Source organism: Micromys minutus (assembly GCF_963924665.1).
Source record: "Micromys minutus genome assembly, chromosome: 16".
Classification (NCBI taxonomy): domain Eukaryota; kingdom Metazoa; phylum Chordata; class Mammalia; order Rodentia; family Muridae; genus Micromys; species Micromys minutus.
Window position 1 is genome coordinate 15,956,981 of NC_137985.1, and position 25,277 is coordinate 15,982,257.

The 25,277-nt window shown below is 34.2% G+C and overlaps 2 protein-coding genes across 2 annotated transcripts; one reads left to right on the forward strand and one right to left on the reverse strand.

The window, feature by feature from the left end:
* Positions 1–19,329: 19,329 nt before the first annotated feature.
* LOC308430792 (olfactory receptor 7E24-like) lies at positions 19,330–20,259 on the forward strand (the record flags this gene model as incomplete). Its single annotated transcript, XM_080930079.1, has 1 exon — positions 19,330–20,259. The coding sequence occupies one exon, from the start codon at positions 19,330–19,332 to the stop codon at positions 20,257–20,259; it is 930 nt and encodes a 309-aa protein (XP_080786205.1).
* A 4,115-nt stretch (positions 20,260–24,374) lies between these two features.
* On the reverse strand, positions 24,375–24,599 carry LOC308430804 (zinc finger protein 706-like; the record flags this gene model as incomplete). Its single annotated transcript, XM_080930089.1, has 1 exon — positions 24,375–24,599. The coding sequence occupies one exon, from the start codon at positions 24,597–24,599 to the stop codon at positions 24,375–24,377; it is 225 nt and encodes a 74-aa protein (XP_080786215.1).
* Positions 24,600–25,277: the final 678 nt, after the last annotated feature.

A 25,277-nucleotide genomic window follows, 5' to 3' on the forward strand; every position in this document is an offset into this window, starting at 1 on the left:
TTTGCCACAAATTCTAACTATGTAAACTAAACTAGTCTTGAATTCACATTTATCCACCTGCTTGTTAAGTATTAAGAATATTATGTATATGGTCCACAATGCCTGACAATCTAAAAAATATTTTATAATATTTCTATTCATTATGTTTTCTTCCTTTTACCTAGATGACCAATTATTGTACTTAATGAACTATTTTCAAGAATAGGTATGGCTCTAGAAACCTAGTAAAGTTCATAGGTCTAGGGAAGTTATGGGTCATAAAGAAAAGTATACAATCAACATTAAACTAAGACCCCATAATTCCTAATTGTATTCTCAATATTTATTCTCACACACACACACACACACAGATCATATGTATCTATTCTCAAAATGCCTACTTTCAAGAGACAAATTTTACTATAGAAAATCTCAGATGACTTTAATGTATCTAGTCCCAGATGGTACATTTGCAAGACAGTTAGAGCATATAATGTTCAGGAATCACTATAGTAGAAAGAAGATTATAAAATACAGATGAACAAGGGGTTTTCTGTAAGAAATGTCAGAGGAGATGTTCTTATACAGTCTCATAAATATGGCTGCCTAAACAAAGATATGAATAAGATGACAATACATAGACTAAAATGAAAGAGAAAGATCCTATGGAGCCATAACTCTAGAAAAACACTAGCCAATAAGGAATGTCAAGCATGGAAGAAGTCATCATCTCCATAAAAAAAGGCCAAATTAATTATTCAATACCAAGTGGTCAGTCCTGAAATTGTACACATACAAGTCACAATAAAGGAACAGAAAAACATAGTGTTAATCTATTTAGGTTATGATAATGTATCCATTTGTAAGATATAACTGTCAAATATCTTTCCTTTCCTTTTTTTCTTAAAATAATTACATGTATATAATAATAGAATGTATTTTTCTTTGTACCACTGACATTTTTATGATTTTTAATATCTTTAGAGACTGCTCATTGGATTTATTCTGATGTTTTCTCAAATTTTTCGCTTATAAAACTAGGGTATTTTAGGGGACATATTAAAAATTGGACATAAACTGTTTGCATGAAAAAGGTAATTCCATTTATTCGTAGGTAATGTGTACATATTACAAAATAGCAGAATCATTCCTACTATTTTGTTTTCTTTATGTCTCAAGGGAGATGGATTGTGTGTAGTATAGAATTAAATATAGCAATTTATTTAATGAGGACATCTGAGAATTCAAATCTTTTGATAAGAAAGTCATTAAGTATACCATCCCTACTTATATGTTTCCCATTCTCGTTTTTAATTCTCTGGCACATGACATTATAAAAAATCAACTATCCTTCCTAAGGACAAAGTAAAATGAATCACCCACTGTAAACATGAATAGAGACAGGTGTTTACATTCTTATGATATCCAATAATGAGCAAGTAAAGAAGATGAGTTAATTCTTACCTCTAAAAAAAGGACTATAAGGGAAATCGAGAGGGCACAGAGACTGTCATTAAGACTCGGGACCCACCTGCACACTGCTGAGCCCTTAGTTAAGCCTTGCAAGCACTCTCTCAACTGAGCCGAACGTAAGCCCTAAGCTTGCCACATACCTTCACTGTCTGTTCAGGGAGAAAACACCTGGTGAACTGTGGGATCATGACCTTTCCAGACCAGCTAGAGGACACAGGCCTGCCATTAAGACTCAGAAACTGCCTATACATGGCTAAGTCCCCAGAAAAGTCTTGTAAGAGCCACTTGAACCCACGGAGACAGAACAGAGTCACTGCAATCAAAAGTTACTACCTGCCCGCAAAGGGACAAACATCCAGAAGTAATTTTCTTTCTGATCCTATGGGGCCTCTGATACACAAGAGAAACAGGTTCCAGTCAGAGACAACAAGAGCACCTTTAATCACAGACAAGATGGAAAGAGAAAAGGGAAGAAACCAAAGCAATGGAAACCAAGACAACCTGGAAACATCAGAACAACCCAGCTCCCAAACCACAGCAAGAGGTTGATTGCATATCACTCCAGAAAAACAAGAACTACACTTCAAATCATGGTTCATGATGATGATAGTGATCTTGGAAAAGCACATAAGTAACTCCTATAAACAATTACAAGAGGACCATGAAGAAATCACTCAAAGAACTCCAGTAAAATACACCAAACAGATAAAGGAATTGAAAATGAAATAGGAACAAAAAAAAAAAAAAAAGAAAGAAAGAAAACACAAAAAGAGACAACCATGGAGATTGAAAACCAAAAACAAAATAAATAAATAAATTAGGAGTAAACAAACTAAAAGCTCCTAACCAAAAACATCAAGGATATCCAGAACACAATGCAAAGACAAAACCTAAGGACAATAGGTATAGAAGAGGGTGAAGAATATCAACTAAAAGGCACAGTAAATATCTTCAGCAAAATCATAGAAACAAAACTTCCTGCCCTTAAGAACAAGATGACCATGAACATACAGGAAGGCTACAGAACTCCAAATAATTGGAAGAGAAAAGAGACTCTTACTGACATATAATAGTCAAAAAGGAGAATATTCAAAACAAAGAAAGAATCCTAAAAGCTGCAAGGTAAAAAGACAAGTAACATACAAAGCAGACCAATCAGAATCACACCCGAATTCTCAACAAAGACTATGAAAGCTATAAGATTCTGGACAGACATCACATAGACATTAAGAGAACATAAATTGTAACAAAACTCTAAATCACCATGGACAGAGAAACCAAGATATCCCAGTACAAAACCAAATTTCCACAATATCTGTTCGCAATTCCAGCCCTACAAAGGATGATAAATGAAAAAATTCAATACAAGGAAGGAAACTACACCCAAGAAAAGCAAAAAAGAAAAAAAATCACAGAAACAAAACAATACAAAACAACAACAAAAAAACAAAAGAAGAGAAGCACACAAATATAAGTCTACCACTAACAACAAAAATAACATGAAACAATTTTATATTTCTGTTCGTTTTCTCTTCTTGTTTCATTGGTTATTTCTTCATATCTTTTGTTTTTATTATATTCTTTTTTTAATTTATAAAATAAAATTATTATTTTCTTATTTTATGTATTAACATGTCAATTGCTATCCCCTTTCCTGGTTAACCCCTCTCCCATCCCCCTTCTCCCTGATTCTATAAGATTGCTCCCCCTTCCACCCACCCACTCCTACATTACCATCCTGGCATTTCTCTATATTGGAGAATCAAGCCTTCACAAGACCGAGGACTTATCCTCCTATTTGTGCCAGACATGGCTGTCTTCTTCTACAAATGCAGCTGGACCCACGGGTCTCTCCAATCTTTGCTTGATGATTATTCCCTGAGAACGCATTGGTTGTATTAACTTATCATCTGTGAATGAGTGTATTAGATTATACATCAATTTTGTACATTGATGGGCATCCCCCTAATTTCTATCACCTATTTATTGTAAAGTTTAAATAGATTTGTTTCTATAGTAATTATGTTAACTATGACCAGACAGAGTAAATACATGAGGGTTGAATCAGAATGTAGATTGACTACCAAAAGTGATATCCATGTTTATGTATGCAGAATACTCTGCTATGTTTGTTTACATAGTTACAAAATTTTCTAATAATGTATGTGACAAATATCTGTTCTTATCATATCTTGATTGTAGTCAATTATTTAGAGAAATATGACCTTTTGATTAATTACAATTTTATTTTCCTGACACTTTTTACTTTTCTGGTTTACTGCATTAACTTATTTATTTATTCCTTTTATATCCTAATTGCTGAACCCCCCATTCAGGTCCACCCATAAAGTACTCAGCGTTGACTCAAGGGAGCGACCCCCATCCCAGGTCACTGAGTCATCCTAGTATGTAAATCTTCATTTCTTTTAATTTCTTATTAGACTTGTTACTTTCAAACTTACTAGAAGTATTTCAGCTTCAGAGGTTTTAGAATTTTGGAACCACTTAATATCTCTAAGTTTTCTGGTATGAGAATAAAAGCAATTACAGAGAAGCTATATTTTGAGATAGATTAGAATGACACTGGAGCAATCTCAGTTTTCTACTTGCAAGCTAAGTTATGATTTCAAAGGAAGCCACTTCATTTTTCAACAACTTTATTTTTAAAAAGAGATAAAGGTAGATATCTTAAAAGCATTTTTGTATAAAACTCCGTGAATATATTTTTGTCAGTACTTAATTTTTTAAATGTTTTGTATTAATTGAACACTTTCTAGTTTCAGTGAATATAAATTACATATAAAACAAATGTAACATGAAAATAATCAAAGTTCCTTGTTGCTTAGATTAAACATAATGATTTTTAAATACCAAGGATTGCCACAAGGCTGCATTCTCAGCTCTCATATTACTAATGATTTAAGGTCAAGGTGTACCACACTCTGAGAGGGAGCTACACACTTTTTTTATTTTCCTAAGAAGGACTGAGGCTTTCACATTTTGTGCCTCCTTCTTTTTGACCTTCATATGGTCTGTGAGTTGTTTGTTGGGTGTTCAGAGCTTCCTGGGTCTAGTATCCAATCATCAGTGACTGCACATTATGTCTGTTCTTTTGTGACTGAATTACCTAACTCAGGATTATATTATCTAGTTCCATAAATTTGATTAGAAGTTTTGTAAATCCATTGGTTCTAGTAGCTGAGTAATTCTCCGCTGTGCAAATGTACAAATTTTCTGTATCCATTCCTCTATTAAAGGACATCTGGGTTTTTTCTATATTTTGGTTATTATAAATACGGCTGATATGAATATGGTGGAACATGTGTCCTTGTTATATGTTGGAGCATCTTTGAGGAATATTAGCAGAACTGACTCTTCAGGTAGTACTATGTCCAAATGTCTAAAGAACTGCCAGACTGATTTCCAGAGTGGTTGTACCAGCTTACAATCCCACTAACAGTGGAGCAGTGTTCCTGTTTATGATGACTTCACCAGCATATGCTGTTATCTGAATTTTTGATCTTAGCAATTCTTACTGGTGTTAGAGGGAATCTCAGGGTTGTTAGATTTCAATTCCCAGACTACTGTGGATTTTGAGAATTAGGTACTACTCTGCCAATCAATATTAATCACTTGAGAATTCTTTGTTTATTTCTGTACACCATTTTTAATGGGATTGTTCGATTCGCTTGAGTCTAAATTTTAGAATTCTTTGAACCCTATCAGATCTAGAATTGGTAGAGATCCTTTACCAGTGTATTGGCTGCCATTTTGTGTAAATTTTTTAATTGAACAACATTATTTTAAAAAACAAAGAAAAATGTACAGATTTTAAGCAGTTTTGAATTAAAGTATAAGAATACTTGATTTTTTTTTTTTTTTTTTGGAGGATCGATAGTATACATTAAATCCTACTAGTTAAAATGAGCATAAGTACATGTAAAACAAGATGTAACCTGGAATTAGTCAAACTTTTCTTGGTGGGTGAAGATAAAGAATAATTGTTTTTCATTTTTTTTGGGGGGGGGCTTTTGTTTTTCTTGAACTTCATATAGTCTGTGAGTTGTTTCTGGGATGTTCAAAGCTTTCTGGGGTTAGTATCCAATTCTCAATGACTCCATATTATTATTGTTCATTTGTGACTGGGTTATCTCACTCAGGATGATATTCTCTAGATGCATCCATTTTCTTAAGAATTTCATAAAGTCATTGTTTCTGATAGCTGAGTAGTACTCCATAGAGTAAATATACCACAATTTTGTATCCATTCATCTACTGAAGGACATCTGGGTTTTTTCAGCTTATGGCAATTATAAATGGGGCTGCTATGAACATTGTGATGCATGTGTCTTAGTTGTATTTTGGAGCATCTCTGGGATTTTTGCCCAGAAGTAGAATAACTGGGTCTTCAGATAGTATATGTTCAATTTTCTGAGGAATCGCCAGACTGATTTCCAGAGTGGTTGTACCATTTTACAACCCCACCAACAATGGAGAAGTGTTCTTCTTTCTCCATATTGTAGCCAGCATCTACCATCATTTGAGTTTTTGATCTTAGCCATTGTACTTGGTGTGAGGTGGAATTTCAGGGTTGTTTTGATTTGCATTTCCCTGATGGCTAGTCATGTTGAGTACATCCTTAGATGCTTCATAGTCATTCAATATTCCTCAATTAAGAAATTTTGTTTAGCTCTGTACCCCATTTCTTAATAGGGTTTTTAATTCTCTGGTGTCTACTTTCTTGAGTTCTTTGTATACCTTGGATATTAGGCTTCTATCTGATGTGGGGTTGGTAAAAATCTTTTACCAATCTGTTGGCTGCCATTTGGTTTATTGGTGGTGTCCTTAGCCATACAGAAACTTGGCAATCTCATTAAGTCCCATTTGTCAATATCTTCAGGCTGACTGCCAGTTGGACCACCACCATTTTTTGAAGAGGCTGTCCTTTTTCCATTGAATATTTACAGTTCTTTTGTCAAAAATTAAGTGACCATATGTGGGAAGGCTCATTTCTGGATCTTCTATTATATTCCATTGATCCACGTGCCTATCTCTGTACCAATACCATGCAGTTTTTAGCACAATTGACTTATAATATATATCAGGGATAGTGATTCCCCCAGATGTTTTCTTGTTGTTGAGGATGGATTACGCTATTCTACGTCTTTTGTTATTGCAGGTGAAATTGCACACTGCTCTTTCCAACTCTATGAAAAATTGGGTTGGAATTTTGATGGAGATTGCATTGAATCTGTAGATTGATTTTGGTAAGATGGACATTTTTACAATGTTGATCCTATAAATCCATGAGCATGTGAGTTCTTTCCATTTTCTGAGATCAACTTCAATTCTTTTCTTTAGAGATTTGAAGTTCTTGTCATACAAGTCCTTCACTTGCTTAGTAAAAGTCACACCAAGATATTTCATATTGTTTGTGACTATTTTTCAGGGTATCTTTTCCCTAATTTCTATGTCTGCACTTTTTCCTTTAGTAGAGGAAGGCTATTTATTTCTTTGAGTTAATTTTAAATTCAGCTACATTGCTGAAATAGTTTATCATCTGTAGAAATTCGCTGGTGGAATTATTGGGGTCACTTATGTACACACCTGAAAACTGATGTTTTTACTTCTTCCTTTCCAATTTGTATCCCTTTTATTTCCTTTTGCAGTCTAATTGCTCTGGCCAGTATTTTCAGTACTATGCTCAATTGGCAGGGTGAGAGTAGGCAGCCTTGTCTAGTCCTTAATTTAAGGGGGATTGCTTCAAGTTTCTCACCATTTTGTTTGTGTTGGCTATTGGTTTGCCATTGTATATTGCTTTTATTGTGTTTAGGTATTGGCCTTATATTCCTGTTCTTTCCAAGACTTTTAACATAAAGAGGTGTTGAATTTTGTCAAATGCTTTCTCAGAATCTAGTGAAATGACCAAGTGTTCTTTCTTTGAGTTTCTATATATGGTGGATTATTTTGATGGATTTCCATATATTAGACCTTCCCTGCATCTCTGGGATAAAACCTACTTTATCTTGGTGAATGATCATTTTGATGTGTCCTTGAATTTCATTTGCAAAGATTATGTTGAGCATATTTGCCTCAATGTTCATAAGTGAGATTGGTGTGAAGTTCTATTTCCTGTTAGGATCTTTGTGTTTTAGGAACAAGGGTTATTGTGGCCTCGAAAATGAGTTTGGTAGTGTTCCATCTGACTCTATTGACATTAGGTCATCAATCTATGTCTGATAGAGGTCTGTACTGAACCCATCTGGACATGGGCTTTTTTTGGTTGGGTGGGTATTGATGACTGCTTCTGTTTCTTTAGGTGTCATGAGATTATTTATATGGTTTGCCTGGTCCTGATTTAACTTTAGTACCTGATATCTTTCTAGGAATTCATTCATTTTCTCTACATTTTCCAGTTTTGTTGGGTACAGGCTTTTGGAGTAGAATCTGATGATTTCTTGAATTTCCTCTTTTTCAGTTGTTATGTCTCCAATTTCCTATCTGATATTGTTAATTTTGTTACTCTCTCTTTACCCTCTAGTTAGTCTGGCTAAGAGTTTATCAATCTTGTTAATTTTCTCAAAGAACCAGCTCTTGGTTTTGTTGATTCTTTGAATGGTTCTTTTTGCTGCTATTTGGTCAATTTCTGCTCTGAGTTTGATTATTTCTTGCTCTCTACTCCTCTTGAGTGTATCTGCTTCCTTCTGTTTTAGAGCTTTCAACTGTGCTGTCAAGTTGCTAGTGTATGCTCTCTCCAATTTGTTTTTGGAAGCACTCAGAACTATGAGTTTTCCTATTAGTACTGTTTTAACTGTATCCCACTGGTTTGGGTATGTTGTGTTTTCACTTTCATTAAGTTCTACAAAATCCTTAATTTCTTTCTTTATTTCATCTTTGACCATGATATTGTTTAATAAAGCATTATTTAGTTTCCATGTATATATGGGTTTTTTGTAGTCTTTGTTGTTATTAAAGACCAGCCTTAGACCATGGTGATCTGATAAGATACAGGAGAGTAGTTCATTCTTCCTATATCTATTGAGACTTGTTCTGTGACCCATTATATGGTCAGTTTTGGAGAAAGTGCCATGACATGCAGAGAAGAAGGTGTATTCTTTGTTTTAGGATGATATGTTATGTAGATGTCTATTAATTCAAATTTGTTCAAAAACTCTGCTAGTTTTACTGTGTCTTTGTTCAGTTTCTGTTTCCATGATCTGCCCATTGATGAGAGTAGGGTGTTGAGGACTCCCGCTATTATTGTGTGGGGTACAATTTATTTTTTGTGTTTTAGTAGGGTTTCTTTTATGAATATGAGTGTTCTTGTATTTAGAGCATATATGTTGAAGATTGAGAGTTCCTTCTGACAAATTTTTTCTCTAATGTGTAAAAAGTGTCCTTCCTTATCTTTTTTGATAACTTTTGGCTGAAAATCTACTTTATTCTTTATTAGGATGGCCACATAACCTTGTTTCTTGGGGCAGTATGTTTGGAAGGTTTTTTTCCCAACCTTTTACTCTGAGATAGTGTCTGAATTTGTCTCTGAGGTGAGTTTCCTGTATGCAGCAAAATGCTGGATTCTGTTTATGTATCCAGTCTGATAGCCTATATCTTTTTATTGGAAACTTGATTCCATTTATGTTATCAGATATTAAGCAATAGTGGTTACTGTTTCCTGCTCTTTTTTGCTTTAGAGGTAGAATTGTGCCTGTGTTTCCTTTTTCTTTCTGGTTTTTTTTTTTTTTTTTTTTTTTTTTTTTTTTGCTTAGGTATTTTCTTATTTCAACTACAACATAATTTCCCTCCTTGTATTTGGATTTCCACCTATAAATAATTGTAGTGCTGGGTTTGTGGTCAGATATTGTGTAAATTTAGTTTTTTCATGGAATATCTTGGTCTCTCCATCTATGGTAATTTAATGATTTTCCTTGTATAACAGCTTTGGCTGACACTTGTGTTCTCTTATTGTATGCATGAAGTCTTTCCAGGATCTTCTAGCCTTTATAGTCTCTGTTGAGAATTGTGGTGTGATTCTGATAAGTCTGCCTTTGTATGTTACATGACCTTTTTCTTTTACTGCATTAAGTATTCTTTCTTTGCTTTGGCCACTTGGTGTTTTGAGTATTATGTGTTGGTAGGAAATTGTTTTCTGATCCACACTTTTTGGAGTTCTGTTGGCTTCTTTTATGCTCATGGTCATCTCATTTTTAAGGGTAGGGAAGTTCTTTTAAGACAACTTCCCTATGGCCGAGTTTCTGCTCCCCTGTACCTCTGCGGAGGAGGCATGTTTTCTGAGTGCTCAGCCCAGACCTATCTGTGCCCTGGCTACTTGCAGTGCAATCTAACCAGGCCTGTTTCCCTGGATCTCTACTGTTCCTAGTGGCAGATGGCCTGACTGCCTGTCCGGCACTCACATGTCCTCTGATTGGAAACGGAGTTCCTACAGAAGAGTTCCTACTCTCTTGAACCTATTTGGGGGATTTGCGCTCTCTGAGCACTTGCTCACACCTCTCTGGGCCCCAGCTACTATCAGGGGAGTCTCACCAGACCTGTGTCCCTGTATTTCTGCCATTCCTGGTGTTAGATGACCTCATTACCTCGCCATTTTGTGCTCTTGAGAGTGTCCTTAGTCATACAGAAAATTTGCAACCTCATTAAATACCATTTAAAGATTTTGATCTTAGACCATAAGCCATTGCTGTTCTGTTCAAGAAATTTTCCCCTGTGCCTCAGTTCTAAGCTTTTCCCCACTTTTTATTCTAATAGTTTCACTGTACCTGGTTTTATGTGGAGATCTTTGATCCACTTGCACTTGAGATTTGTAAAAAAAAAAAAAAAAAAAAAAAAAGATAAGAAAGAATTGAGTGGGGGTAAGGGTATAATATGAAAAATGTAAATACAGAGAATATCCAATAAAATTGAAAATAAAAACAAAAGAGAGACAACGCTGAGGATACAAAAACAAGGAAACAAATCATGAGTCATAGATACAAGCATCACCAACACAAACAAGAGATGAAAAGAGAATCTTAGAAGCAGAATGTAATATAGAATACATTGACACATCTGTCATAGAAAATGTAAAACTTAAAAAGTTCTTAACCAAAAGTTTCAAAAATGTAGAACACAATGAGAAGACTAAACATTAGGATAATGGGTGTAGAAGAGAGTGAAGACTACCAACTAAAAGGCCCAGTAAATATGTTCAATGAAATTATAGAAGAAACTTTCCTAACCTAAAGACAGAGATAACCATGCATATACAAGAAGCATAAATAATTCCAAATATATTGGCCTAAAAGAAATTCCTCTCAACACATGATAGTCAAAACATTAAAAAGAAAGAAAGTATACTAAAAGCAGTAAAGGAAAAAGGACACATAAAACATAAAGACAAACTGATAAAAATTACACCAGACTTCACAACAGAAACTATGAATGATAGAAGATCCTAGACAAACGTCATATAGACACTAAGAGAATGCAAATGCCAGCCAATGTAGCTATATCCAGCACAATTCTCAGTTATAGATGGTGGAACCAAGATTTTCCATGAGAAAAATTTACATAATACATGTTTACTAATCCAGGTACAAAAAGTACAAAAGATAATCTATGAAAAACTCCAACACAAGGAGGGAAACTACACTCTTGGAAAACAAGAAAATAATATTCTTGCAAAAAACAAGAAAAGAATAGAAAAATGGTATATAACATATATCTCTGTCCAACAAGAAAAGTCACAGGAGAAACAATCATAATTCCTAAATATCTTTTAAGATCAATGGACTCTATTCCCCAATAAAAAAGACATAGATTATCAAACATGATTTGTAAACAGGACCCATCATTCTGCTGCATATACAAAACTCAATTCGACAAAAAAGACAGGTACTACCTCAAAGTAAAAGGTTGGGAAAAATACTTTCCAAGCAAATGGTCTCAAGAAACAAGCTGGAGTAGCCATCTATTGAATAAAATAGATCTTCAACCAAATGGAGTCACAAAGAAGAAAAGAAAAGGAAGGATACTCTTTATTTATCCAAAGTAAAATGTATTAACATAAAATCTCCAATACTGAACATATATTCTCCAAATACAAGGGTGCCCATGTTCATAAAAGAACCCCACTAAAGATCAAACCATATATTGCACCACACACAATAATAGTAGGAGACTTCAAGACTCATCAATAAATAGATCATAAAACCACAAACTGAACAGATACACTTTGAAGGTTAGAGAAGTTATGAACCAAATGGATTTAACATACATCTATTGAATATTTCATCCCACAACAAAAGGATGTACCCACTTCTCAGAACCTCACTGCACCTACTCAAAATTAGACCATGTAGTCAGTCACAAAGCAGGCCTCAAAAATACTAGAAGATCAAAATAATCCAAAGCATCCTATCAGATCACCATGCACAAAGGCTGATCTTTATTAACAACAGAGACAACAAAAAGCACACATACACATGGATGCTGGACAATGTTCTATTGAACAATAGCTTTCTCAAGGAAAAAATAAAGAAAGATATCAAAGACTCTTTAGAATTTATTTAAAATAAAGATATAACATACCCAAATTTATGGGATACAATCAAAGCAGTGCTAAGGAGAAAACTCATAACTCTGAGTGCCTCCAAACAGAAACTGGAGAGAGCATACACTAATAGCTAGAAAATAATAGTAAAATTAACTATACATAGAGTCAACAAAACCAGGAAATGTTTCTTTGAAAAAACAACAAGATTTATAAACACTTATCCAGAATAATGAGAGGATTCAGAGTGAGTATCCACATTATCAAAATCAGAAATGAAAGGGGAGATATTACAACAGAAACTTAAAAAATTCAAGAAGTCATCAAAGCCTACTACAAAGGCCTATACTCAACAAAACTGTAAAATCTATAGGAAATGGACAATTCTCTAGACAGATAGTAGGTATTAAAGTTAAATTAAGATCATAAAAACTATCTAAAGAGCCCCATAACTCTAAAGGAATATATCATCAAAAGCATCCCAACAAAAAAAGTCCAGAAACAAATTGGTTTAGTGCTAAAATTTATCAGACATTCATAGAAGAACTTACACCAATACAAATTATTCTATAAAATACAAAGAAATAGAACATGTCTCAACTCATTCTGTGAAGCCACAATTAGGTTGTTTTTTTTCTGAAACCACACAAAGACCACACAAAGAAAGAGAACTCTATATGAATTTCCCTCATTAACATTGATGAAAAAATGCTCAATAAAATTCTTGCAAACCGAACTCTAGAACACATCAAAACGATCATTCACGATGATCAAGTGGGCTTCATTGCAGGAATGCAAGGATGACTCAATATACAAAAATTTACCAACGTAATCCATTATATAAAAAAACTCAAAGAGAAATCTGAATAATCATCTGCCTAGATGTTGAAAAAGCATTTAACAAAATTCAACACCCCTTCATGTTAACAGTTTTGGAAAGATCAGAAATTCAAGGCCTATAATTAAACATAGTAAAAGCAACATACAGTAAACCAATAGTCAACATCATATAAATGGTGAGAAACTTGAAACAATCCCTCTAAAATCAGGAAGTAGGTGAAGCCATCCACTCTCTACCTACCTATTCAGTATAGTACTAGATTTTTCTAATCAGAGCAATCAGAGATCATGTAAAGGTCAAAATGATACAAGCTGGAAAAAAAGACATCAAAATACTAGAAATTGCAGTAGATATGATAGTATACTTAAGTGACCTCAAAAATTCCACCAGAGTATTTCTATAGCTGAAAAACAACTTCAGCAAAGTGTCTGGATATAAAATTTACTTGAACAAATCTATAACCTTATTGTGCTCAAAAAAAAATAAAGTAGGTGAGAAAAATTTAGGGAATCTATACCCTTCACTATAGTCACAAAAATATAAAATATGTTGGAATAGCCCTAACCAAGCAAGTGACAGATCTATATTAAAAGGACTTCACAGACCTGAAAAAGGAAATTGTGTAAGACCTCAGAAGATGGAAAGATCCCTCATGTTCATAGAATGGAAGGATCACCATACTAAAAATGACAATCTAACCTGAAATAGTCTACAGATTCAATGCAATCACGATCCATCAACATTCCAACTCAATTCTTCATAGAGTTAAAAGAACAATTTGAAATCTCATTATGAATAATAAAAAAAACCAGAATATCAAAAACCATTCTCAACAGTAAGAGAACTTCTTGCGGTATCACCATTCCTGATTGTAAGTTGTATTAGAGGTCTATTGTAATAAAAAATACATATTATTGGTACAGAGACAGGCAGGTAGATCAATGAAATAGAATTGAAGATCCAGAAATAAACTCTCACACATATGGTCACTTGATCTTTGACAAAGAAGATAAAAAAACTTTAAATGGTAAAAGAACAGAATCTTTAAAAAATGGTGCTGGTTTCCCTGGCAGTCAGCATGAAGAATGCAAATAGATCCTTACCTATCTACTTGCAGAAAGCTCAAGTCCAAGTGGATAAAAGACCTCCACATAAAACCTAATATACTGAAACTATTAGGACATAAAAGGGGGAAGAGCTTATAACACACAGGCACAGGGGATAATTTCCTGAACAGAACACCAATGGCTTATGCTCTATGATCAAGAATTGACAAATGGAACCTCATGTAATTGAAAAGCTTCTTTAAGACAAAAGACTGTCAAAAGAACAAAATTGCAAGCAACAGATTGGGAAAAGATCTTAACCAATCCTGCATCTGATACAGGGCTACTATCCAAAATATACAAAGAAGAAGAGAATCAGGATATAGAGAATTAAATAATTCTATTAAAAATGGAATACAGAGCTAAAGAAAAAATTCTCAATTGAAAAATATCAAAGGCTGATAAGCACCTAAAGAAATGTTCAAAATCCCTAGTCATCAGGTAAATGCAAATCAAAGCAACCCTGAGATTGCACTTCACACCAGTCATAATGACTAAGATCAAAAACACATTTGACAGAAGATGCTGGCAAGGATGCAGAGAAAGAGGCACACTCCTCCTCAGTTGGTGTGATTGTAAACTGGTACAACTACTCTAGATATCAGTCTGTTGGACTTGAAAATTGGACATAGTACTACCTGAATACCAAACTATGTCACTCCTGGCTAAATACCCAAAAGATTCTCCAACATCTAATGAGGACACATGTTTCATGATGTTCATAACAGCCTTATTTTAATATACAAAAGCTGAAAAGAACCAGATATACTTCAACAAAGGAATGGACACAGAAATTGTAGTACATTTGCACAGGAAGTACTATTCAGCTATCAAACACAATTACTTCATGAAATTCTTAGGCAAATGAATTGATCTTGAATCTGTCATGTTGAGTGAGGTGACCCATGTATTCACTGATTAGTGGATACCAGCCTAAAATAGCTAAGAATTCCCAAGAAACAATTTATAGAAATTATGAAGCTCAAAGAATAGGAAGGTCAGATGGTGGATGCCTCTGTCTTTCTTAGAAGGGAGAACAAAACACTCCTTTGTGGAAATAAGAGGAAAATTAGAGGAGTAGGGATTCGATAGAAATCATCCAAGAATGCCTCACCTGGTGATCCATCAACAATTAAACCCATGCTATATTGCTGATGCCCATTAGTGCTTACAGCCCAGCCCAGAATCTGATATGGATGCCTCCTCATAGGTCTGCCAGAGCTATACTGATAAAGAGGAGGATGTTTGCAGCTAACCATTGCACTGAACATAAGAACCCCAATGAAGGAGCTAGCAAAAAGACTGAAGGAGGTGAAAGGATATAAATCCTCCTTGGAAGAAAAACAATTTAAACTAACTAAAACCACCACAGCTCCAATGGTCTAGAATAACAACCATGGGTTCAGATGGAGAGAGCCATGATTCCAGTTATATATGTAGCAGAGGATACCATTCTCTGGCATCAATGAGAGGTGAAGATTTTGCTTCAATGGAAACTTGTTTTTCCATTGTAGGGCAATACCAAGGTTTTGAGATGGGAGAGGGATGATGGGAGGGGGAGAAACTTCATGGAAGCATGGGAGGAGAGATTGGATTGGGCAAACAGGGATAGCATCTAAAATGTAATTACAAAGAATATCCAATAAAAATGTAATCTTTTCTTGACTTTAAGTAATGAAGAAAATATGTTCATGGGAGAAAAATTAGAAGAGAAAACTTCTCACAGACACCACTGGAAAAAATAAAAATTGTATTTGAATTTTTGTATGGAAAATTTAACTATTTATAAATTACATAATCATTTGATAGTATTTCACATATCAAACCTTATAGAGCTTCATTTAATTTAAAGTATGTGCATTAGTTTTATAATATCTCTATAACCTGGAGGTCAGAAAAGTACAATTAACCTTCTTCCTGAGATAGGAAGGGTCATGTCTTTCTAGGTATGTTCACTTTTGCCCTTTCTCTTCTAAATTACTATTAGGAGATCCTTAGAGATTTGAATTGTCTGAAGCATAATTACTAGCTCTGTGAATTGTGCCTCAAAATATCATAAATATCCACTTGCCATTCCAGCTCTAGATTTTGAAATTGCTGTTTCTGAATACCTCATATTTGTCTTTCCTTTTCTATAACATTCTCATCAGCTACATGGAAAGTGTCATGATTTACTGTTTTTCTACCAGTTCTCAACACAGAACCTGGGCCATCATCACATACCTGTCAAGAGTGAAAAAGTGTATCAATCACATCTGGTCCTTGTCAGGTGGAAATAATTTATAGCCTAGTAAGTATTAATCTATGCAAGACACAAAAGAAGACAGGGTTATTATTATATTGTTGGTACTAGAAAGTTAAATGTATGAGTTGTGCTTTAATCAGTGGAGAAAATGAATCAATAAATGAAATTTTATCACAAATGCTATAAAGTTTATGGAATTATTTAGGATTACTAAATTTATTTATTAGTTGATTTTAGAATTATTATATACACTTATCAATTCTAACTTCAGTAAAATTTTTTAACCAGAACAAGAAAATTGATGCTCCTCTAATACATCTGCTATTTGTTAAAAATACCAAGTACCTAGTAATATAAATAAAAATAAATATAACAATAGGAAATAAATAGCAAAAACCAGTGAACTGTTAGAAGAAAAATATCAACAATCAGTGAACTGTGAGAGGAGTTGGGAGAGATTGAACCAGTGTTGAAATGTTTGCTGTGCCAGTGAGTTCCTAAATTTAAATTAAAGTAGATGATTTTAGTGGAAATATATTGTCCCTAGAAATATGGTTTAATTGAAAACATCTCCATATGTCACAAGAATGTGAAGCTAAGTTTCAAGATAAAGCTTTGGCTCCAGTGGGGTCTTATGCTTTTCAACTGTACATGAGTGGGTTGTATTTGAGAGGAACAGGAAAAAAATAAAAACAAAAGAAAAGTGAACAAAGAACTATCCTGAAAGCTTCCATTAGAGATTTATCTAAAACATGTTACCAGATTCTTACAACATCAACAGAATAACCTGCAAACTCAGTTTTACTTCTTCACTAGTTCTCATGTAACATTGACAGAATATGATGGGGCAAGAGATTGCATAGATGGAGCTACACAATTAATAAGCATGTCTATCATGTTCAAAGATAGGGGATCTTAATTTACCTATACCAAATAAAGGATGAAGGAGCCAAAGAACTTAACAAAAAACTAAGAGGGAGAAAAGACAAACATGTAGAGTGACAATTAAAAATGCATATTGAAAAACAGAAAAATAAGAAAATATTGTAGCTAAGTATGTTACCATATGCCTATTATTACATGGACTTGAAATACTGAGGCAGGATGACATGATAAATGGTAAAAAGGAATAATAAAAACAAAACATATTCTACTCTGGTAACTATATATTTAACTTTGAAAAGAAGATTGTAGGCTTACTTTCAGCAGAAAGTGTGGACAGTAATGATTAGGGAAGGCAGTTGAGAATGAATATGTGAAAAGTATAATACATACCTTGAAATGTTGCATAATGAAACTTGTTTTGTTCATCAACCAAAAAGTAAAAAAATTACTTAACCATTTTACTTTATCAATTAATAACACATTCAGAATCATTGTGTAGAATAATTTTATAAACAAAATGAATGTTTAACATTTAAGATGTTTATAATGAATATATGTATATACAATTAAAAATATTCTTACCTGATAATATCAGTGTTGTGCAGAAGCTAGCTCTTAGCTAAATATGAGTTACAAAACCAAAAAATGGAGAAATAAAGAAAGTATATTAAACATAAATTTTAATTGACTGAAAATTGATAAAACAAGAACCTAAGTTTAATTTTTAATAAGCTTTTGACTATGTTTTATTTTGTGTACAAAACTGTTTTGTGTAGATACTTGAGGAAGCCATAATCAAATGTAAGTTTTTCCTGTAATTGAGTTACAGCCTAATGTGAACGACCTGACCAGGATGCTGGGAACAAAACTTGGGTTACCTGGTAACAAGGAAAGTGACTATAACTGCTAAGCAAATTACCCACAGCTGGTTTTAGCCTATGTATTCAGAAAATAAACCTCAGGATGTGAAATTAATGCACTTATAAAAGTTTAAATATACATGCTAGGGCACTGAGGGTGGGTGAGCATGTTGTTCAGCACTCTCATAGAGGCAGGGAAGGGGACAGGGTTTAGTGGAGGGGAAACTGATAAGGTAAATAACATTTAAAATATAAATAAAATAACCAATAAAAATGAATATATATATATATATATATATATATATATATATATATATATATATATATACGCATATAAATTCTTTAATAGGTTCTTTTGTTAGATTTTCCAATGGAAATAGAGGAGAAAAAGCAATTTCTTTTGCAAGTGTAGTTTACTAGTTAGGGGAATTTTTACTGGATTGATTTAAAAAAAATTTCATTGAACTGTTGTTTGAAAATATTTATCTCTCAAATATATTTTGCCTAGAGTTTCAAAATATGATACACGTAGATCAATTTTCTCTCACAGAGTACATTTAAGAAACTGTTATAAAAATTTGCCACAACTGGGAATTATAACTAAATTTATACTGTACATGACTTAGTCGGTTTTGCATTATTATCAAAATGCTCAAAACAAATAGGCTTTTTAAAAAGTAGTTTATGTACCTCACAGTTTATAGTCCACAAATTCAAGCCATGTAGTACAGGCTTGGATGATATTCTCTTCATAAATAAATAAATAAAAATGATTTGAAGAGGAAGTTGTAATATATTATAAAAGGAAACCAGAGAAGTTGGAGAATCTTAATGCCCACAAAACCTAACTTAATTGGTGAACGTCATGAGTTCCCTTTTCTATTTTCTTTTCTGTCTGGTTATATCCTGTGCATATTTATTTCATTTTCTTTCTTCTTTTGCCTTCCTTTCCCTTCCCTTTACTTTATTTCTCTTTTCATCTCTTCTAGTTTCTTTCTTAATTCATTTGTTCCGTTCCTCCTATTTTCATTCTTTCAATACTTTATTCAGTTTGTTTATTCATATTTCTCTTTATCCTTCATTTGTTACCTTTATTATGTTGGGATTCAATTTATGTTCCTTCATTGATTAGACAAGGTCAACACCACTGACCTCAATTTAAATTATGGATTATGTTTCTTAAATGGTCAAACTAAGTTTCACACAGAAAACAAACTTTCTATTCCATGGACAATTTTTGCCATAAATAAACTATTTTTAAACCTTAAAACTTAGTGTGTATTAATTATTTCTTATAAATTTATAGATTAAAGAAATACATGTATGCAGCTAGTTTGTTCTATAATGCTTAATTCAGTACAACAATCTATTTTTAAAGATATTCTAGCCTCATGGAACAATATAATTTAACAAATAACATGGAATTCCTTCTCGTTGGAATCCCAGAGGACCCTGAACTGCAGCCCATCTTATTTGTACTATTTCTGCTCATATACCTGCTGACTGTGCTTGGAAGTGTGCTCATCATCTTAGCCATCAGCACTGATTCCCATCTCCACAACCCTATGTACTTCTTTCTCTACTGTCTTTCATTGTCTGACATGGGCTTCAGCAGCAGCACCATCCCCAAAATCCTGATAAACATGCGGACCCATAGCAAATCCATAACTTATGGAGCCTGCCTAACTCAGGTGTCTTTCTTCTTCTTTTTTGCGTGTATGGACAGCCTACTACTTGCTGTGATGGCCTATGACCGATGGGTAGCCATTTGTCACCCTCTACACTACCAAGTCATTCTGAATCCTCGCCTGTGCAGATGCTTGGTTATCATTTCATTTTGTATCAGTCTCATTGATTCACAGACACACTGCTTGATGGTGTCACAACTAACATTTTGCACTAACAGAGAAATCCCTCATTTCTTCTGTGATGTTCCAGAGCTTCTAAAACTTGCCTGTTCTGATCCCTCTATCAATAAAATAATAATATTTTTTGTCAGTATCTTTCTTGGTTTCCTCCCTGCCTCGGGAATCTTTTACTCCTATTATAAAATTATTTCCTCCATTGTTAACGTCCCATCATTGTTAGGGAAATATAAAGCATTCTCTACTTGTGGATCTCACCTGTCAGTTGTTTGCTTATTTTATGGAACAGGTCTTGGTGTGTACCTTAGTTCATCTATTTCTACTTCTTCCAAGGAAAGTGTGGTGGCCTCAGTAATGTATACCATGGTAGTTCCCATGATGAACCCCTTCATCTACAGCCTGAGGAACAAGGATATCAAGAAAGCCCTCCAGAAACTTTTCAGTCAAATTACATAAGTTATCTTCCTGGACAATCCCTTAATATATAGTTACTTCAATTGTGGGTCACATAACTGATGTATAGTGAAACATGTACTGACTATATAAATTTGTGAAAATAACATGATCAAAATTTAATACAAATGTGATGAATCTAGGTATATCTTGCTCTTCCTGTCTAAGTTACATGTTATAGCTTTAATGTGGACTAGTTCCTGAACATATGACTATAAAAATTGTCACAGCATGTGTTTTTATACAAAGAAATACCAAAGAATGCAGGCAGAAATTATTTATATTAGTAGAGTTTGACTGTTAAATATTTTCATTTGTTTACCACATGCACAAATAAAAACATAATTGTTTAATTACGTGAGGAAAAGACTTTCCATAGTTTTCTAACATAATTGATCAGCATGTGAATATGAAATTGATACAATTTGACTTTTATGCAAAATGTTTAATTTTAACAATTGATATTTGTATTGTTGTCCTGAGTTTCATTGAGCAGCTAGTTGTAATATCTATTGTCTTTGGAAGGTATACTCATTCCATTTTGATCATATGACCTCTAATATTATTTCCTCGTTCTAGGGTTAGCCCTTATTTTGAGCATATATTGGTAACACTAATAAGACTCAATGGGCTACTTGCAGAGATTCATGAAATTTGGTGCAAATCCTGTATTAAGCTATGTAAAGCAAATTGGTGATACTGAAGTGAAAATGTGTGTTTTATATGCTTATATATCATTATACAAAAGAATGAACTTCACAAATGTATAGAAAACATTTAAATTACTAAAAGTGTTTTAACATAATGTTAAGGCTTAGTCTACTCCATTTCCATGATGACACACTAGTTGGTGATTTTGGGGGTATTGTAGTCACTATCATCTGTGTGTGAGAGTCAATATGTGATTTTAACTGTTGTAGTGTTTCTTGTATGAACTTGGGTGCAATTCTTTAGGTACCAAATACTAACAATTGCAATACCACTTTAGTGAATGTTTTTCGTTGATAAGTAAACACATAGTATCCTTTCATATCTCTTGCAATTGCTTTTGGTTTGAATTGGATTTTTTTCAAATAATAAAATGACTATACCAAATTGTTTCTTAGGTCTATTGACTTCTTGGTTTAGAATGTATTTTCTCATTATTTTAACTTGTACTGATGTTTATCTTTGATCTTCCTCTGTTTCTTAGCTAAAGTAAGTTGTTGGATTTGTATTTTTGAATTCAGTATATTAGTTTATGTCTTTTTATTGGAGATTTTTTATTAGGAGTTATCAACAAGCAGTGTTTGTTGATTGGCGTAGTAAATATTAAAAAATAAAAATTGTTTTATATCTTTACTGGCCCTGAGGTCTCACTCCTCAGGCCCAACCCTGATACAGAGCCACAGGAACCTCCAGTGCCAGATCTGAACCGCCAACATGGCCCAATTTTATCACACAACTCTCTTCCCTGGAGGTTTTCACTGCCTGTTCTCTGTCTCTGTCCCAGGGTGTTTCTCTACCCCAAAATCCTACAAACACAATCCTACAAAAGCCCAATAGCTTTTCATACAGGTTTATTTGTTCAACTCTCAATCCACAAACCCTCTAGATAACAAAATTGCATCAAATAGACAAAGATACAAACTGCCCTTCTATATGAGATACTAGACTTATAAAATCCTTAATGTTCATTGCTTTTTACATCAATCAATATCACCTGGGTCTACCTGCTCCTTGGGAAGCTCTACATCACTATGACCTCCCAGCCCCCATCCTCTGACCTCCTCAGACCTCTCAGCCCTCTCTCTCTCTCTCTCTCTCTCTCTCTCTCTCTCTCTCTCTCTCTCTCTCTCTCTCTCTCTCTCTCTCTCCCTCTCCCTTTCTCCCTGCCCAGTCACTGGCTTTCCTTTATTTTACAAATTAAAATTGGAAGGTTCAGTTGCAGTCACAAGACTAGGTAGCCCTTCTTGGGGAAGTAGAATTAACATTAAAATACAAACAGCTTTGGGACAATCTACAGTTGATTCCTATTATTTTGTTGTTTGGATGTATGTTTGCTAACTTATTTACTAGTCTAGAATTAAATACTGCTCATACTATTTTGGGTGATGTTAATCTTATCTAGTTGAGGTTTTTCTTTTAGCGAATACTGTGTTCTGGATGGTTGGGTTTGCAGATAGACACTGCTAAAATTTAGTTTTAACACAGACTGTCTTTTCTTTTTTTTTCTTTAGCATCTTCTTTAATAAGACATTATAGCACATGTCAGGTTCCAGGTGTGTCAGCCAAACATGGGGATAAAAATGGAAACAAGTTTAATGAAAACTCCATTTCTTTGACAATTAACATAAATACAGAATACAAACAGATCAGTTACTTCTTGCTATTTTATATCACCTTTGAAGACACTAAAACAGTTTTTAAACACACTTGTCTGTTAAGAGAATCTCAACACTAAATCACAAAGATGTTTGAGCTGTCATTTTCTCCTTACACCTATTTTAACTGAAACACAAAATAGGACCATGATGGCAAACCCTATGCTAAGAATGAAGGTCCATCAACTATTTTCTATCACTGAGATACAGAGTGAAATGTGGTACCTTCAGCAGATCATAAAACAGTTAAATACGAAGTTGAAAACATTTTATTCTGAATTACAACAGTGAAACAAACAAAAAGTATTAAGCTGAAGATTGCAAACAGGCTCTGAATGGCCAGTGAGTTAAAAGAAGCACACATCTGTGTATAGCACTTTCAAAAGACATTTAACTAGAATGTCTCAAAGATTCACAAGAAAGCAAGTGAAACTCCAATTCTAGTCAACAACATTTTAGCTAACAGCAGATAGCCAAATATGAAAGGCAGGAAACTGAATAAGAAACAGACAGACTATACTTATGTGAAGCTTGAGACAGGGTTGCTGTAGAAATTACTAGCACTAAGACTCTCCCTTGAGACACCAACCTTCAAACTCAGTGACCTGAGCCAGGTGGTCAGTGTGCTGAGCTGTGCACTGATTGCCCAGGCTACATCAGGAGGGGCCCATTTGTTATCCACTTGTCAGGGCCACAGCTCTAAGCAGCTGTTAGTACCCAATCACCTTCCTATTACATCAATTTCTAAACTTAAACTGGATTACAACAGACTAATTTGCAATACCAGAACTAGTCCTTCTTGATGAGCAGACTTTACCTCGTCCTACTTTCCACTTTGCTATTTCAGGTGGAAGTCAGACTAGCCAGTCTTTGATTTCAGGAGCCAGCACTACAAAGTCTCTAAAATTAGAGTTTTATTTGAAAGACAAAAAATGTTCTGGGGCTTAACCTGGAACAAATCATCCTAGTAGCCCTATTCAATGCAAAAATTCATTCATAAAATTAGCTAAATAACTTTCAAAATCTTTCAAAAATTGTAGTTCAACTTTAAATGAAAGACTTTGAACAATTTGCAAAGGCCCATTATAAGGCATAGGTCTTTAAGTGTCACACTTGTTCCTTCATTCATTGTCCAGAATGGCTCACTGGCAACCTGACCAACTTTATGAATCAAATCTGTCATCTACAGTGCACTCCCAGATGCACACAAAGGAAATGATCAGAAGCAGGGATGGCGTGGAAGTGCAAATACATGGAAGCAGCAGATCCGCTGCAGAGACAATTGTGTATATGATTTAACAAATGAGTCTGCTCTAGTTTAACCTGTCACTGAGATGAGAAGGGAGAGGATTGCTCTTGCAACACTAGCTGATCAACTCATTTTTATAGTAAGGCAAATAATAAGGAAATTAGAACAGAATTTCTAGAACCATTTATCCTGTAGTATCGTAAAGTCAAAGCACTACTTTGTTAAATGATTTTACACAATATGCACATCAATATAATTACAATTGTAAAAACAACTTATAACAAGAATAAACTGATTTTTCAGATTTCTACATCAGAGTCAACTGTACATTTCCACAGAATTGTCTTTGCACGACACTCAAAGGAAATAGCATAAAAATGAGTGTTTCTGCAGCACCTTTATTTTTTGCTGATAAACAGTTTCTCTAGAAAAGGCAGCTGCAGTTTTGTTACCTAAGGTCTGAGACAGAAAAGTCAAAGGTGTCATGAATTCACCCGAAAACAACTTTATGCCTGAACAGCAGGCAGTTTTGGAGGAAGTGGGGTCTTAGGGTGCTTGTTTTCAAAGTGTTGCTTGAAGGTCTTGGGATCTGGCATTTGTGTCCTACAGACTGGGCAGGTATATATTAAGGCAGCTTTAACAGCAGCTTTTTGATCATGTCCTTGTTTCTTCTTTTGTCCAGCCTGCTTTTTGGCATTTTTCTGCTGAGACAGAATCTTCTGCTGAGCCATATCTGGGCACAGCAGAAGAGCTGGACTGGAGAAGCAGGGAAGAAAGGGTCAAGCCCCCCACCAGTGGGACCTCTGCCAGCCACAGAGGAAGGGCCTAGCAGAGCCAGGAGCAGAGCAGCCTAAGCACCTGCTGCATCCTGTGCATATATTCTCGTTCACCTGAGTCTCATAGATCTGGATATTCAAATGTAAGTGCATATTCTGGAGGAACTGCAGAATCAAGGAAGGTAAATATGACTGTTACCAGTGTAGGTGTGTGAAGTAGCAGTAAAGAATGCACTGCTGGGTACAAGTAATGTAACTGGGAAAAAGAAAATGTAGGCAATCACTTTAGAGTTAACCAAGTAAAATGCAGATGAAGAGAGGATGTACAATAAAGGAAAAGATATCCATTTTTTTAACTGAACAACTTTATTTTAAAAAACAAAGATAAGTATACATACTTTAAAAGCATTTTTGCATAAATGCATATGAATACATTTTTGTCAGTATTTGATTTTTTTAAAGGTTTGATAGTATGTATTAAAATCTTACTAGTTACAATGAGCATAAAGTACATGTTAAAGAAAAGAAGTAACCTGGAAATAGTCAAAGTTTTCTTGTTGTGTAAAGATTAAGGATAATGACTTTTTATTTTCTTTTTTTTTTTTTTTTTGGCCTTTTTTTCTTGAATTTCAT